This window comes from Macaca fascicularis, chromosome 11 (genome assembly GCF_037993035.2).
Source record: "Macaca fascicularis isolate 582-1 chromosome 11, T2T-MFA8v1.1".
NCBI classification, from domain to species: domain Eukaryota; kingdom Metazoa; phylum Chordata; class Mammalia; order Primates; family Cercopithecidae; genus Macaca; species Macaca fascicularis.
In genome coordinates this window covers 3,538,115-3,553,181 of record NC_088385.1, presented here as the reverse complement: position 1 = coordinate 3,553,181, position 15,067 = coordinate 3,538,115, and the positions used below count along the sequence as shown (strand labels likewise).

At 53.4% G+C, this 15,067-nt stretch overlaps 1 protein-coding gene across 36 annotated transcripts in view; it reads right to left on the bottom strand.

Annotated features, from left to right (window-relative positions):
• Positions 1–15,067, bottom strand: part of CACNA1C (calcium voltage-gated channel subunit alpha1 C) — a 742,107-nt gene that overhangs the window by 8,360 nt on the left and 718,680 nt on the right. For all 36 annotated transcript variants that reach the window (XM_045366394.3, XM_045366391.3, XM_045366401.3 and 33 more), the window contains 7 exons: positions 12,717–12,844; positions 12,071–12,205; positions 10,120–10,472; positions 6,910–7,038; positions 3,830–3,936; positions 3,390–3,493; positions 862–1,194 (listed from right to left, as the gene is read on the bottom strand). In XM_045366394.3, the coding sequence (XP_045222329.2) occupies positions 862–1,194; positions 3,390–3,493; positions 3,830–3,936; positions 6,910–7,038; positions 10,120–10,472; positions 12,071–12,205; positions 12,717–12,844 (1,289 nt within the window). The remainder of the gene's footprint in view (positions 1–861; positions 1,195–3,389; positions 3,494–3,829; positions 3,937–6,909; positions 7,039–10,119; positions 10,473–12,070; positions 12,206–12,716; positions 12,845–15,067) is intronic.

Genomic DNA, 15,067 nt, shown 5'->3' with positions numbered 1-15,067 from the left:
AGCACAGTCTCTGCTTGGCTATGTCTGATGATGGGGGGCTCACTACTTTTCAGGCAAGCCCCTCTCATTTGGAAGAGCTGTTGGGAAGGTCTTCCTCATGTGAGCTGAAATCTGCCTGCTGGTGGGCTGAGCCAACTGCTCTGGCCTGCCACCCTTTCCCCATTCCACCCGTTTCGAGGTGTAAGAGGTGTTTTGTACCCTCCATAGTCAACTCCTCTCCAGGGTTTCTTCCCTAACTCCCTGAACCGGTTCTTCTAGGACATGGTTTCTAGGAACCTTGCCATCCTGGTCATCCTCTTTTGGGTTTGTTCCAGTGTGTCAAAGGTCCCTCATAATGTGGTACCAGGATGGCACTAGACGCTCTGACCAGGCAGAGCACCGTGGGACTGAAAGCTCTCTTGTTCTAGACTAGTGGCTCTCAACCTGGCTGTACATTCAAATTATTGAAGAGCTTTAACAATCATCAGTTAATTTGTCCTGGGTTTCCAAAGCTCCCCAGGTGATTCTCACGGGCAGTCAGGCCTGAGCACCTCGGATCTTGCCTGTCTGTGTATAAAGGCAGCCAGGCTCACATTTGCATGTTGAGCAGCTGCAGCACAGATGCCTCTGGCCGGGATAAGCTGCTCAGTCCTTTCTGTTGCCCTCTGCAGTGGGCCTCGCCTCAAGAGAGCCCATAGCCTCTTGTGCAGTCATGGCTTTCCACATCCCAGCCCTCGTGCAGCCCTGAGAGGGAGGGTCTGTCCGGCTCAGATACTGACTGCAATGAATTTGGCAAGAGCCAGGTGCCACCTTCTCAGCTCCGCACGCCAAGCCCCCTTGCTGCCCGTGGCCTCTCCCCCTGCCCGTCTGTGAGTCACCTACCGCTTCCACCAGGCTGCTGGCACTGCCGTGGAACTGCCTCCCCGGGGCCCCAGCCTGGCTGGGCACCATGAGGGAGACAGGCCGGGCTCTCCGGGTGGTGTTGCTGTCCCCGCCACCGGGGGTGGTCTCAGCCCAGGAGCCGCAGTGGATGGACGGGAAGCTGCTGTTGAGTTTCTCACTGGACTCGGCGCCCTCCAGCCGCAGGGTGGGGATGGGCTGTGGCGGCCAGCCTCGGCTGCCAGGTGTGGCCGGGGGGGTGGCAAAAGGCCTGGGGAATGAGGCAGGGGAATGGCTTCTCTGGAGGAGTGGGCTCAGGCCTGCCACTGCCAATGCCTGCGGACACACAAGGAGTGCGAGTTAATAGGAGTGGCCGACCCCAAGCAAGGCAGGGCCCTGCTTCTGAGCAACCACTGCTTTGCAGCTGCATCTGGGTCTGAAGTGATCTCCTTCTCCTATAACTTCTGAAAGCCGGGATTGGGTGGAGTTGTGGTAACCTGCTTTTAGCCCTGGCCTGGTCACCTGCCAGCTGTGTATTCTCTTGCTCTTGGTTTTGTCCTCAATAGAATGGAGAGCAGGGTGAGGCCCGCATGTCTGTAAAGCCAGAGAACAAATGCTCTCTATCCATCCCCGCTGTGGGGCGGGTGTGAGGTTCAAGTGCAATGAGGTCTGCGAAGAAGCACTGTGCACCTCACAAAGAGTTGGGAAAACCAGTATTTGTGGTTTTAGTTCTTACGGTTAATGGGGCCATTCATAACGCCCTGCCAGTGTCCAGCTCAGGTTGTCTTTGAACTGTTGTTAAATCTGGTGCTGTATTGTGATGAAAAGATTCACGGCCGGGCGTGGCAGCTCACGCCTGTAATCCCAGGACTTTGGGAGGTCAAGGTGGGCGGATCACCTGAGGTCGGGAGTTCGAGACCAGCCTGACCAACATGGAGTAACCCTGTCTCTACTAAAAATACAAAATTAGCCAGGCATGGTGGCGCATGCCTGTAATCCCAGCTACTCAGGAGGCTGAGGCAGGAGAATGGCTTGGACCCGGGAGGTGGAGGTTGCAGTGAGCCGAGATCGTGCCATTGCATTCCAGCCTAGGCAACAAGAGTGAAACTCTGTCTCAAAAAAAAAAAAAAAAAAAAACACCAAACAAACAAAAAAAACTGATTCACATGGTGCGCCCTCTGTCCCTGAAAGTTCTTGAGCATCCTGAGGGTTGGGACCAGGCCTGCCTGGCTGTTGCCATGACGACCTGCCCAGGCAGAGGCTCTGCAGGGTGAGCTGCTCTGACGGGATGTGCTCCCGGGAGAAAGCGACACCGTGGTGGGGAAAGCCCACCTGTAGGGTCACAGAGTACAGGAGGAGAAAGAGACGAAGAAGAGAGTTTCGTGCCTACCAGTACGACAAGAACAGATAAGTGAAATCGACTTCTAGAAATCTTTTAAAATAGCACACACAGTGTCCCCACATCCTTCCACCTCCTGCCCCGGCCCATGGTGGTCCTCAGCCTGGGGCTCCTGGGTGCCTGGAAATCTGAGAAAAGTGTAAGGCCATATTCATTATTTCAGAAAGCCCAGTGGAAGTCAACGCCACACAGGCTAAGAAAACCTGTTTATTTCTTGGAGCTGAAGTACTATCAACTCAGCCAGGCCACACTGGCCAGCTCATGCTGATTATGAGTTTTGATTGGCAGTTGAACACCTCTGGGTACAAAGCATAAGTCCATTTAAAACACAGGTCCATGCTATAAGACAGCATATCTTTAAAAAGGTCAGAATGTTGGGAGACCCAGGTTTAGGCCTCAGTTTGGCTGGGGTTCATAGACTGGCCTCATATGACACTGAAGCTGACCTCAGTTTGCCTGGGGTTCATAGACTGGCCTTATATGACACTGAAGCTGACCTCAGTTTGCCTGGGGTTAACAGACTGGCCTCATATGACACTGAAGCTCAGAGATACTACGGTAAGTTTGGTCCTGGCATCTTGGATTTCACTGTCTCAGCTGGAGTCAGCCATGCCAAGAGACATTTCCTTATGAAATCTCCCTGGACCTGCTTTCTGTGGATGTCATTCCCTACTCATGGCCATGCTGCTGGTGGGTTCTTTAATCACTTCTCTATGTCACTGGATGGACTTTTGTGCAGCACCATTTCCAGGTATGTTCAATCTCTAGGTACAAGTGCATCTTCCTGAGTGCCCTGCAGCATAGGCCAGTGTCAGGGGAGTCAGTGGCATCTGTGGCAGCCTAAGAAGAAAGCTCAGGTGGAAACCACAGCTCTGGGTCCTCAGGATCACACAAAGAGCTCCTGTGCACCAGCACTTCCTAGGCCCCCACCCACGATGCTGCAGACCTTGCTGCGGCTCTCACCTGCACAGGAGTGCGAAGCCTTGCAGGCATGGCTCTTAGGGCAGGGGCAGGAGGTGCCAGCCATCTGAGACAGGCAAGACCCACTGAGGTCTTCAGGATTTGTCCGTCACCCCGGGGACTGTCTGGCCTGCTAGCAGGAGACAGTGGCCTGTCCAAAAGTGTGAGCTACCTGATGATGAACCAGATGCAAGGGCAGGACTGTCTTCTGAGAGATGTCTCCCCCTCGGTCCTTCTGTCGCTTCAGACATTCCAGGTGGAAGGAGGCCCTTCGACCTGCAAAGCCAGCCAGAGAGCCAGGATCAGGGCAGGAAAACAGGACGCTGGCCTGTGACGGTTTACACTCTGGTGGGGTGCCAGGAGCAATAACTATGGCCCGAGACACCCCTCCTCTCCCCTCCCCTGGTCTGAGACGTGTTCTGAAGCATCTGTCCAGGGCTCATCCCTGTACATCCTGCCTTTGGATTGTTGTTTCCTTGCTTTGGAAATCCCCCCTGTGTGGGGCTGGTTTGAGGCAGGCCACAATGGTTTCTCAGTCATCCCTGAGTACCTGACCGGCGTTCTCTTGGGAGTTACCACTGGCCACATCTGGAGAGCGAGGGGTGCATTTACCCAGTGAGGCGGAGCGGAGGAAACCCCTCTTTGGGGATTGCCGCATGTCCCTCTTGTCCTCCTCTGGGAGCGTCAGTTGCCGATTTTCGTCATCCTGGTAGGACAGCCTGGAACAGAGAACTCTTAGGGCTTGTTCCTAGAGGCTGAGAAGTGGCCACCCACGGGGACAGCTGCACCCCCGGAAAGCACTTTGATCCTTAGTGAAGGGACGCCTGCTTTGTGCTTACAGACAGGTTTGGGGAATTGCCACCCCAAGAAGTTCTGGCCTGCCCCTGGCGTCTTCCAGGCCTGCTCAGTGGGAGTTGCCAGCTCCCCACCCGCAGCCTGTCTCGTGAGCCTGCAGTTCTGACTTGGGGCACTGAAGGCACTCTGGGATCAAACGTGTTGAGAAAGCGGAAAGAATCCTAGGCCCATGAAGTTCTTTTGGGGAATGGCCTTGGCTCCCGTGTTTGCATGAGCTGATGCTGTTTTCCCCAGTGACTCTTAACTTTAGCCCAAACTTATCCCTACCCCCCGATTTCTCCCTGCCCTGCCACCCCCTCTTCAGCAACAGCACATAAGCAGCTGCCTACAACCACTCTACAGTCACTCAGCAGGTGAACAGCAGGGCTGTGAGGGACCTCAGGGGGCATCTAGTCTATGGCTTCCAGGCCTTTGATAGAGACTCAATGAGAAGTAGATTTGACACCTTCCCTTCATGCACAGACACAGCTGATGGAATGAAACCTCATAGCCTTTGGTTACCCTCGGTGCACGCATTGCACCCTCTTGAGTCCACTTTAGTCTGTTCTATTTTTATTGAAATCTTGATTGACAATCCCTGCTGGGTCAGCCTGGAGTCCAAGAAGCACCGTTGCATTCCAACCTCATTCCCAGATGAGACCACTGACTCGCTGGTCCCTGGTGCCACCCCACACCTCTGAGGGTCACTCCACGCCTGCTCGTGGCAAAGCACAGAGACTTGGATAATTTATAGACGTGCAGGAATGCTGGTTGAGTGTAGACTGCAGTATTTATGCCTTCTAGCCTTGTTCTTATTCTCAGCTAGGTAAGGCCTCCCTATTATATTTTGTTCTTACACAAATCACCTCCACTCTTGCAGACCCAGCTTCCGTTTCACCTTGTGCATGGTACCAGTTAAGGTCACCCTGCCCTCAACTTTCGCTGAACGCCTGTACCCCTGGGGGTTGTACCACTCTGGGGTTAGTGAGCAACTCTCCATGTTATCTTCCTCTCCTGAGACCCTCTTAGATTCCTAGTTTGTGGAATTTCCTTGAGGATGGAGACTGGATTCTTAAGGACCTAGCAGAGTGCCTGGTGCACCAAGCACTCTAGAATAACCAAAAAACGTTAAAATACATGCTCTTCTGATTTCTAGGGTAGGCAGTCAGGCATTCGTTTGTATTCTCTAAAAATCAACTTAGAGAATATTATCTCATAAGGAACTTCAGGTATTTCTCCTGGTTTTACATTGTCTGTGTTTTGCTGAGTCAGAAAAGTAGGCCTGTCACCCCCACCGCCCCGTTTTGCTGATGGGGACACGAAGGCACAGGATGGTTGAGGGATTTGTGAAGAGTCGCTGGTTGGGACTCTTTCCGTGCTTTTCCTTACTCACTGGATTCTTCTTTCTATGCTGGGGAAAAGGAGGCGCTTCTGCTACTCTTCCCATCCAGTTCCTGAGCAGAAAGCACTGGACCCCAGGAAGCCACATGCTGTGCTGGCCTGGCTGCCGCTCTCCCTACACCCCCACAGTGGGGAGCCTGGTGCCCCCTCCCACCACCTCCAGCCACACCTTTCCTGTCTTCAAAAGCCTGCAAGGCTAGTCCTTCCTCACTGTAAAGTCCTCTCAGGAACTGAAGGGACTGACATGCTGGGACGGGTCAGTGAGTGCTTCGTTCCCGCCCTGGGCCCCCGTGAAGCTCCTCCCTGTCTGCATCAGCAGCTCCGGGTTCCCCGGTGGGGCCGAGGACACACCCTGCATGGTGCCTGGCCACGCTTAACGGTGCTGCTCTTCCAGAGTGGGACAGTGGCTCCCAGCAGGCGGCACAGCCCCCCAGCATGCCAGGTTCTTGACATGCCTGCCCTCCAGCTCAGAAAATAATAGAGAAGTGGGAGCTTCTCTCTAAACCCCTGGAAAAGTGTCCATCCCAGGAGCAGGCACACCTGCCGCTGGCCTGCCCATCCCTCCAGAGGGCCCATTTTCAAGTGTCTGCGTGCAAGTCCATGGGACCCAGGCATTTCCCCCGGGGATACCCCCATGCCTCAGTTTCCCTTTCTACAAAATTGAAACGACATATGCCCTGCCTGCCTCAGAGGCCTGTTGTGAGTCACAAAGTAACAGATGAGATGGGGCTTTGAGGGTGAAAAGAGCCAGAAAAGCTTCTGAAACAATGTGTCTCAAACCTCTGTGGATGTCACCCACAGTCCTAAGACGTTTCACAAGGCGGTCCCCAGATACACATCTGTGGGCCATTAAGCCAGTGTTTCACAGCACGTGCTTACCTTTGTGACATTTGGCGCGTTCTGATAGTTTCTATTGTGCTGTGCTGTGCCTGCTTTTATAGGGCTAGTCATGAGTGACCAAATGAATGTCACAACCTTCTAAAGAATCTAGATCTGCAGCTAAAATCCTCCAAGAATTCCAGCAAGGAGAAGAAACCTCAGGCCTGGCTTTGCCACCAGTGCCCTCTTCTGGGCAGCTTTATTATAAGCCGTGTCTTGAAACACTTGTGTGATTGTCAATAGATGTATGTGTGCACTGAGTCTCACCAGAAAATGTATTTATGACTGTGTCATACTGCCTAAAATGTTTATAAAACAATGTTCAGAAATTTTCCTGGCGAGGAAAGACCAAGCTAAAAAGGGCATTGTGTGTGTGTGTGTGTGTGTGTGTGTGTGAGAGAGAGAGATGGGGGCTCCCATTTCACTGAGGAGATGAGAAATACGGTGCAGATGTTTTTTCTATGATCTCCTCTCCTCCTGCAATCAGCCCCAGAGAAGGGATCTCAGGCACCTTCCCCTGCCTCCCCAGATTTGTTCCCACACTTGGGTCAGCCTCGGCAGAGGGCAGCAGAGCTCACATGTCTGTGGAGAGCAGGCTGGGCTCACTGCAGGCCTCCGCGTCATGGTTCATCTTCACTTCATAGGTCTCATCCTGAGACGTCTCCTCCGGACCCACCACGGCTGTCTGGCTCTCCCCGGAGTGGCACCTACAATATCCAAGATGAAGAAAAACATGAGGAACCGCTAACCTCCTCCCCTTCCTTCAGCAAGTAAAGCAGCACACACGCACGCACATGCATGCATGCACACGTGCACAAACACAAGCACACACAGGTGAACAGGCATACGGTTGCTGGTGCTTTGTTCTCCTGTGATTGCCGATGGATCCGTGGAAGTGTTAAGATTAGAGTGAGGGTCCCGTTTGGGAGAAGGATGTCTGCTGTGGATCCAGGGAGATCTGAGTCCTGACCCCAATTCACTTACCCTCTGGTCCAAGTCACTTGGTCCACCTCATGCCTCAGTTTCCCTTTCTATGAAATTGGAATGACAGATGCCCTGCCTGACTTAGAGGCTGCCTCCCACTTACCCCCAGCTATGACACCTGCGTCTTTGGCATCTGGCATAGCTGAGAAGTCCCTGGCATCCTATTTTGATGGTGCCCTTGATTCTGACACTGGCACCCTGGGGTAAAGACACAGAGAGGAAGCCTTGCCTAGAGGGGTTTGCTCTCCTGAGCAGAGGGCAGTGAGCCTGAGTCCCTGCTAAGCCTGAATCCCTCCTGAGCTCCAGACCCTCCCACACCAGGGCGTGGCTTTCCCTGCTGGGGCAGGGTCTTCTGCTCACTGGGTCATGTCTTCTTTAGCTCTGGATCACGAGCTCTTCCTTTTCCTGTCTGAGCTCAGCTCAGTGCCTCCCTCTGTCTTGCTTTCTATAGACCTTGCATGCTGGGCCCACTTTATCCTCAGACCCCCCTGAGGGCATCAGGGAAAGATCCTGGTCCATCGTCTCAGAGCCGAGTGCTAGATCAGTGCCCTGGCTCTGAACATCTCAGGCAGGGTGGAAGCAATTCTCTCTCGAGGAAGAGGAGGACTGCAGACTGCCACCCGCCCCGCAGTGGAAGGAAAGATGAGAGGCAGGAGCTCCAGGAGGATTGGGAGGGGAGGGAGGTGGAGTGGGCTTTGGTGAGGCACGGGGGGAGGAGCTGGAGACGCAGAGCAGCAGCAGGCAACAGCACTTCTGGGGGCCACCGGGCACAGGACGTGCTGGCCCATCCTCAGCACAAGCAATGAGGGCCTGAGCTGCCCTTAGCCTTGAGCTGCGACACAGGGATGAGGGAGCTGGGACGTGGGCTATGTTCCCCTTCTTAACCAAGCTGAGGCTTGATGCCCTGTGTGGTGTTTGTACCCACTGCAGTGGGCAGAGGGAACTGACATTTCACGAGCACTGACTGTGTGCTGGGCACTGTGCTGGGTGCTCTGCATGTAGTTTGCTATGTGGAGAGATGTATCTGTGGGACAAGGAAATCCCCTGGGGTCTCCTCCCCCAGCTCCTCTAAACATCCCTCTCCCCTTATGTCACAGAGAACAAAGCTTCATATGAAAATGCCCTTAGAGGGGGGAATTTAAGTCACCCTGAGATGCTAAAGACGGACATGGAGCCCTCTTTTAAGCAGAGGCTTCAGGAGGCCAGAGGGGAGAAGGGAGTGTGGGGACCCAGGACTTGAGTCCTCAAAGGCTGTGGCAGGGGGGTGAGGTTGCAGAGAAGGATGAGGCCCCCACAACAGGTACAGGCCCCCAAGACTAGATGCCTAGATTAGATCCTCTCCTATGCAAAGCCAGCCCTTCAGGCCAGCACCTAAAATCCAGTGCCGAGCACACTGCCCTGTGCACAGAAGGCAGCAGTGCAGGCCTCATGAGTTGAAGGACACCCCCAGTGCTGCTTCTGGGTGGCAAAACCAGCCAACCTTGCAGAAAGGAAAGCAGACAGGGAGATGGTCCTTTAAACTGGCCTGTCGTCTGACACAATTAAATGCCTGGGTCCCATGGGCTTGCATGCAGCCACTTGAAAATGGGCCCTCTGGAGGGATGGGCAGGCCAGCGGCAGGTGTGCCTGCTCCTTGGATGGACACTTGTCCAGGGGTTTATTTTTTTTATTTTTAATTTATTTATTTATTTTTTTTTTTGAGACGGAGTCTCGCTCTGCCGCCCAGGCTGGAGTGCAGTGGCCGGATCTCAGCTCACTGCAGGCTCCGCCTCCCGGGTTCACGCAATTCTCCTGCCTCAGCCTCCCCAGTAGCTGGGACTACAGGCGCCCGCCACCTCGCCCGGCTAGTTTTTTTTGTATTTTTTAGTAGAGACGGGGTTTCACCGTGTTAGCCAGGATGGTCTCGATCTCCTGACCTCGTGATCCGCCCGCCTCGGCCTCCCAAAGTGCTGGGATTACAGGCTTGAGCCACCGCGCCCGGCCTGTCCAGGGGTTTAGAGAGAAGCTCCCACTTCTCTATTATTTTCTGAGCTGGAGGGCAGGCATGTCAAGAACCTGGCATGCTGGGGGGCTGTGCCGCCTGCTGGGAGCCACTGTCCCACTCTGGAAGAGCAGCACCGTTAAGCGTGGCCAGGCACCATGCAGGGTGTGTCCTCTCTCAGTCCCACCGGGGAACCCGGAGCTGCTGATGCAGACAGGGAGGAACCCCACGGGGGCCCAGGGTGGGAGGGAAGTCCCACCATCCAGCATGTCATAGCAGTGCATCCTAGAGGCCAGGGGATCAGAGGACGAGCAGAAAAGAGTGAGTCGGCATAAGAGGTGCAGTCAAGACCTACAGGAATGATCTTGTGCTGGGCAGAATGGGCCAGTGCTACAGACGGCGCCTCCCACAGCGGGGTGCCCTCCCCGGGAGGCTGGCTAAGGGGCTCCAGGGAAGCAATGGAAACGCCATTCCCATCTCAGCTGGGAGAAAGGCCAGGTTTGGGCAGAGACTTGGTAAAGGGCAGACAGGATGGTTTCTGTTGTGCAGCCAGAACGCATACATCTGAGGATCACATTGGGCCACTCAGGGAGCATGGGAGAGGAGAGGGAGAACCGGTGCCAGGACACTGCTGACTTGCCCTGAGCCTGCCATGTCTGATCAAGGGCAGGACTTGGGAGACAGCATAGTGCCTCCTGCTCTTGCTGGGGTCTGGGGCAGTGACCTCCTGGAAGCTTGAGGGGCAAGTGGCCGACCGAGGCCTCCGTCTCCTCCACTGTCTCCTGAGGGTTGCAACACGTGGGGTGGCCAGCGTCCCACTTACCTTTTGGAGCTGAGCTTCCACGCCACCTCCTGCACCCGGATGGCAGGGGACAAGGGGGGCCCATGGCCCTCCACAGTGCTGACCGTGCTGGGGTAGCCGGCAGGGCGAGGGAGGCGACCCAGGGCGGTGTTGTTGGCATTGTTGATGTTGGCATTGGAGCCGGTGGACGAGTAGCTGCTGGGGGTGAAGGTGGAGTCCACCAGCTTCTCGTGGGACGGCGACTCAGTGTCGCCCTGGCTGCTGCCCGCCTTGTTGATGTGCAGCGGGCGCTGAGTGGTGAAGGTCTGGGGGAAGGCGCTCCGGCCGTCGCTTTGGTAGTAGCTGACGTGGTTGCCAAACAGGCCACCGGCCCTCTGTAGGCAAGAAGGAGGGGCGGGTGGAGGAGAAGCCCCTCAGCACCCACTCCTCCCAGAGAACAGACTCCACAGCCAGGTCAGGGAAGTACAGGGCCTGGGAGGGAAGGCTGCCTTCTTTCGGGGAGGCACAGCCCTGCTGGGAGCCAGGAGCACCTGAGGACCTTCTTCACACCTGGCAGCTCCAGAGAGGGAGGGACCCGGAGTCTCAAGGCTCCAGGCTCCCCTCTGTGGCAGCTGGGAGAACCCACCCACCAGTAGGGATGGGATTGAGCAAGTGGCTGTGGCTGGTACAAGCTGCCCTGGAGGTTTCCAGTGAAGCCCCTGGGCTGGGGTGAGTTTCCAGGGCACGTCCAGGATGGTGGTCCCTAAGAGCAGCCAGCACATCGTGGGGGCGGGGGCTGAGAGAGCAACCAGAAGATTCTAACCAGATTAAAAAAATGGAAATCCAATGTGGTCACAGAGCTAAAAGCTGTGTTGGCCAAACGGTTTTGAATATGAAGAATTTCCTGCATGACGGTCTTTTTTCCCCTCGGGGACTCGGAGAGATTTAAAACCTGGAGCCAGTGTTTTTCCCCAGTATTCTTTTCCTTGTCCTGGGGAAGTGGGCAAGTAGCTATTTGCAAGGTTGGTCCAACCCTTGACCATCAGAACATCCCTGGGCCTTGGTGACTGAGCCTTTGGTTTCTGGGGTCTTGTCGGGTTGTGTCACCACCATGCCATGTCTCTGAGGCCGCTCAGTGATGAATGGCTCCCAGTGATGAGAATAAGGATGAGGAAGAGACGGAGCAGGGGCAGGATGGGCTCAGCTTGCCCCCTGTGTGTTCCACAGCCTGGGAACTGGGCCCGAGGCCGGGAGAGAGAGGTGTAAGCAGGGCCCTGCACAATTATGGCTGGCAGCTTCTCCCTTGCTATAGAAGGATTTGTAACCAAACACCAGCGGGGTGAGGCAGGCAACACAAGTGAGTGATAAATGCCCCTCATTCCAGAACAGCCTTTTTAATTTTCACTATCGCAACTGCTGGGCAGCTTCAGTCTCCAGGAAAGGAGAGGGAAAGGGAAGGACTGGAGGGGTCTTCGAGATCTGGAGAACAGACGCTATGCTCCATCTTAAAGGGCAACCGGCACTAGGCTCCAGCCCTCTGCTGCCCTGTGGGAATGCAAGCTCAAAAGTGCCAGGTCTCCTGACTTTCCCAAGGAATGCCAGAAATCTTGATTTTGACCTGAATGTGCCAGACTTTCAAATATTAAACAAAACAAGCCTGCAGATTAGATGTGCCCCGGGGTGACCACTTTGTAACTTCTAATGTAGAAGTTTCTCCTAGGAAACATTTCACTTAGGGAGGGGGCTCCTTCCCACTTCACTGAGAGCCAGTGACACTGGGAGCCACTATTTCCACGGAGCCCTGCCATGGGATGGAGTCAGGCTTGGAAAAGGCAAAGGGTTGAGGAGACAGCGAATCAGGAAGAGCCTGGAAGTGGCCCTCTCCTCTGGTGCAGCTCTTTCCCCTGGACGTTCCCCGCAGAACCCCAGCCCACCCTCTTGCTCCAAACTGAACTTTATGTAGAGGCCGAGAGTACGCCATGGCACCACCCACCCTGAAGATGTCATCTTCAGAAGCAGCGGACACAGCCTCCTTCATGGCCTTGTCCAGCTCCTCCTCAGCGGTGAGGTCTCCGGAGATGGCCCGTCGGATCTCAGGCCCGATGTCGTGCAGCGTGCGCAAGCCAGCCTGGAACCCAAGGGGAGGATGGTGAGGACCGTGCTCCCTTTCCTCCAAGCTCGCCAGCCAGCCATAGCCTCGGGCCAAGGCCTGTCCCTCCAGGGCCCTGGCATCCTCCACCCAGCCAGTCCACCCTCCGGAAGGTTTGTCTGCGTGTGAACTGGGGGCTGGGCTGCCCTCTGATGGAAGAATCCACTCGCCCATCCAGGAGGGATGAAGGCTCATTAGGAGGGGGCACCAGGGGTCAGGGGCTGTCATGGGAGCCTCAGTGAAGTGTTTGAGAGATCTGGGGGCTATGACAGCAGGCAGGACCATGGAGGGCAGTCGGTGGGTGGCAGGTGGGGAAGGGCACATCACCCCCTTCTCACAGCCATCTTTGGAAAGGTCTGGAGTTCTCTGAAAGGTTCCCTCTGCAGGGACCTGGCCTCCAGCCTGCTGAGGAGGGACTGGGACCCTGACTGGAGGTCAGAGGCAATGACCAGGACCTTCCTGGAGTGTGGGCCCGCCCCCAGGCCCTCACCTGCAGAGACAGCGCGTTCCTCTGGGAGGGTTTGCCCACAAGACCCTGCTCTTTGCGCTTCTTGAATTTCCGGAAGTACTCCTGGATCAGGAATGTGGCATAGAACTTGCCAACGGTGACCTCATCATCTGAGACGTATGGAGAGGGGAGAGGGGGTAAGAGGGAATTCAGTTGAACTTCATTCATTTTTTTTTTTTTCCAGCATCCAAAACTTTCTAAAACTTTTTAGGTTTAATTTTTTTGGAGGGGTAGTACATTCACAAGGCTTAAAAAGAGAAAAAAAAAAAAAACATAAAAAGGCTTATGGTGAAAAGTGTCTCCTGCCACAGCCCTTATCTGCCTAGTCATCACCTCCTGTAGACAATCTAGTTTCTCGAGTATTTTCTCGGAGATTCTTAGTGCAAATTGGTTATGTAAATCATCAAACATATTCTTAGCCCCTGTTTTTTTTTTTTTTTTTTTTTTTTTAAGGAAAAGGTAGCCTATCATCAAAATTATTTCCCACTTTTTTTTTTAAACTTTACTGATATTTGCTGACTCTTATTTGATTCCAGAGCTTCAAATGTCCCTCATCAATTGGCCCCTCTTCCAAGTGCAAATCAGTTCAGCTCAGCTTGGAGGGAGGGGCTGCTGGAAGGACGGCTTTCTTCCCATGGAAGTTTGGATTTTTCTTTCAAACCAGATTGGGTTTTTGTGCCAGGTGGCTTGGCTGCACCCCTGCTGGGCTGGATACCCAAGATTACATGTGACATCATCAGTCCCTGTCCTGGGAGTGAACCTGATGGTGGAGAAGCCATAAGTTCCTACAGCAAACATTTCATGCCTGGTAAGGAGCCCCTTGGGTCCACCTCCTGGTTCACTGTGAAGAGATGCAACGGGCCCAAGAGACAGACCTAGGGGCTGGTGAGGGTTCTCCTCCTACCTGTCCCTCCAAAACAGCCAAATCCATAGCAGTGATGACCCCTCCCTTCTCTGGCAAGCACCCCCTTTCCACATGGGAGGGAAAAACCCAGGGTCCCCTCTCCCGCATAGTCGGGAAGGAAGAACTGCATGGTGGGACAAGGTCCCCTGGGGCCTGGGTTTGAATCCTGAATCTGCTCTGGACTCTCCAGGTAACCTTGGGTCAGCAACTTAGCTTCTAAGAACTTTAGTTCCCTGAGCAAACTTCACAGAAATGTTGTCAGGATTCAATAAAATGATGTATGTAAAATATCACATGGCACTGGTGAGATTTTCACTTAGCCCAAGTCTGGCTTTCACTCTGGCAAGTGGTTCTTAACACAAGTGGTGTCGCCTCTTAAGGAGGGCACAGTAAATGTGTGGGATGGTTTTTAGTTGTCAGGGTACTGTGGGGGTGCCACTGGCATTCGGCAGCTCCAGACCTGTCCCTTGAAGTGCAGGCATGTTCCGCAGCTTTGCACCCTGCAGGGCTTTCAAGTTTATGCCACACATCCATGATTCTGCTTAGGATTCTCTGAGTTCAGAACATAATTCCATTTTGCAAATGAACATAGGATATTGTTTTGCATGGTTTTTACCTAAAAATTTCCAGGAATACAACTGCTGTGTAAATTGACGAAAACTATACCTTGGAGTGTTTAAACTTGGCTGAGAGAGGTTCGCGTTTTGGAAAACTGGATTCCTGATGGCGACGCTCTTTGCGGTGTCTGGGTTACTCACTGTAAGTGTCATGTCATGGTTATTCTGCATACGTGTAAGTACATGTGTGTGTTTATGTGTGGGGGGCTATTTATACACACAGTTATTTAATACACTGATTTACCCCTTATTTCAAAATGACAGGTACAAAGTGTTGACAGTATTCAGTATTGTCTTACTTCCTGTGAACCCAATTGTCTTACTTCCTGTGTTGTGTGTACATGAGAAGATCTCATCAGTTAAATGTACCTTCTGGTATAGTTATGCCTGAGTATTTACATATTGGAAATATCTGCTTTTAATAGATTTTATGTTAGAGTGAAGGCATTATATTAATATTTTAGAAATTATATGTATAGGAAAGTTATATTATCTATAATTTTCATTCGGGGTCATAGTAAAGGCAGTATAAACCCTTTGCTATAAAAAGGGATTTGGAGCTTGACAGGGTCAAGAAACACTGCTCTTGGAAGAACAAAAAGAATTCCATCCAAGACGGGAGGAATCTCAGGGGATTCTCCTTTCAGGGCCTTAGAGCAATCCTACAGCAATAGGTTTATGGGAAACCTACACTTTGTGGAGTTTCCTTAGATGTTCTGCCAAACCCCTAAGCATCAGGGACTCGCCTGTTACCCCATGTAAAAAGCAGGGTTGCACCAGATTTCCAGCCTGACATTCTGTTTCTGAGTTTG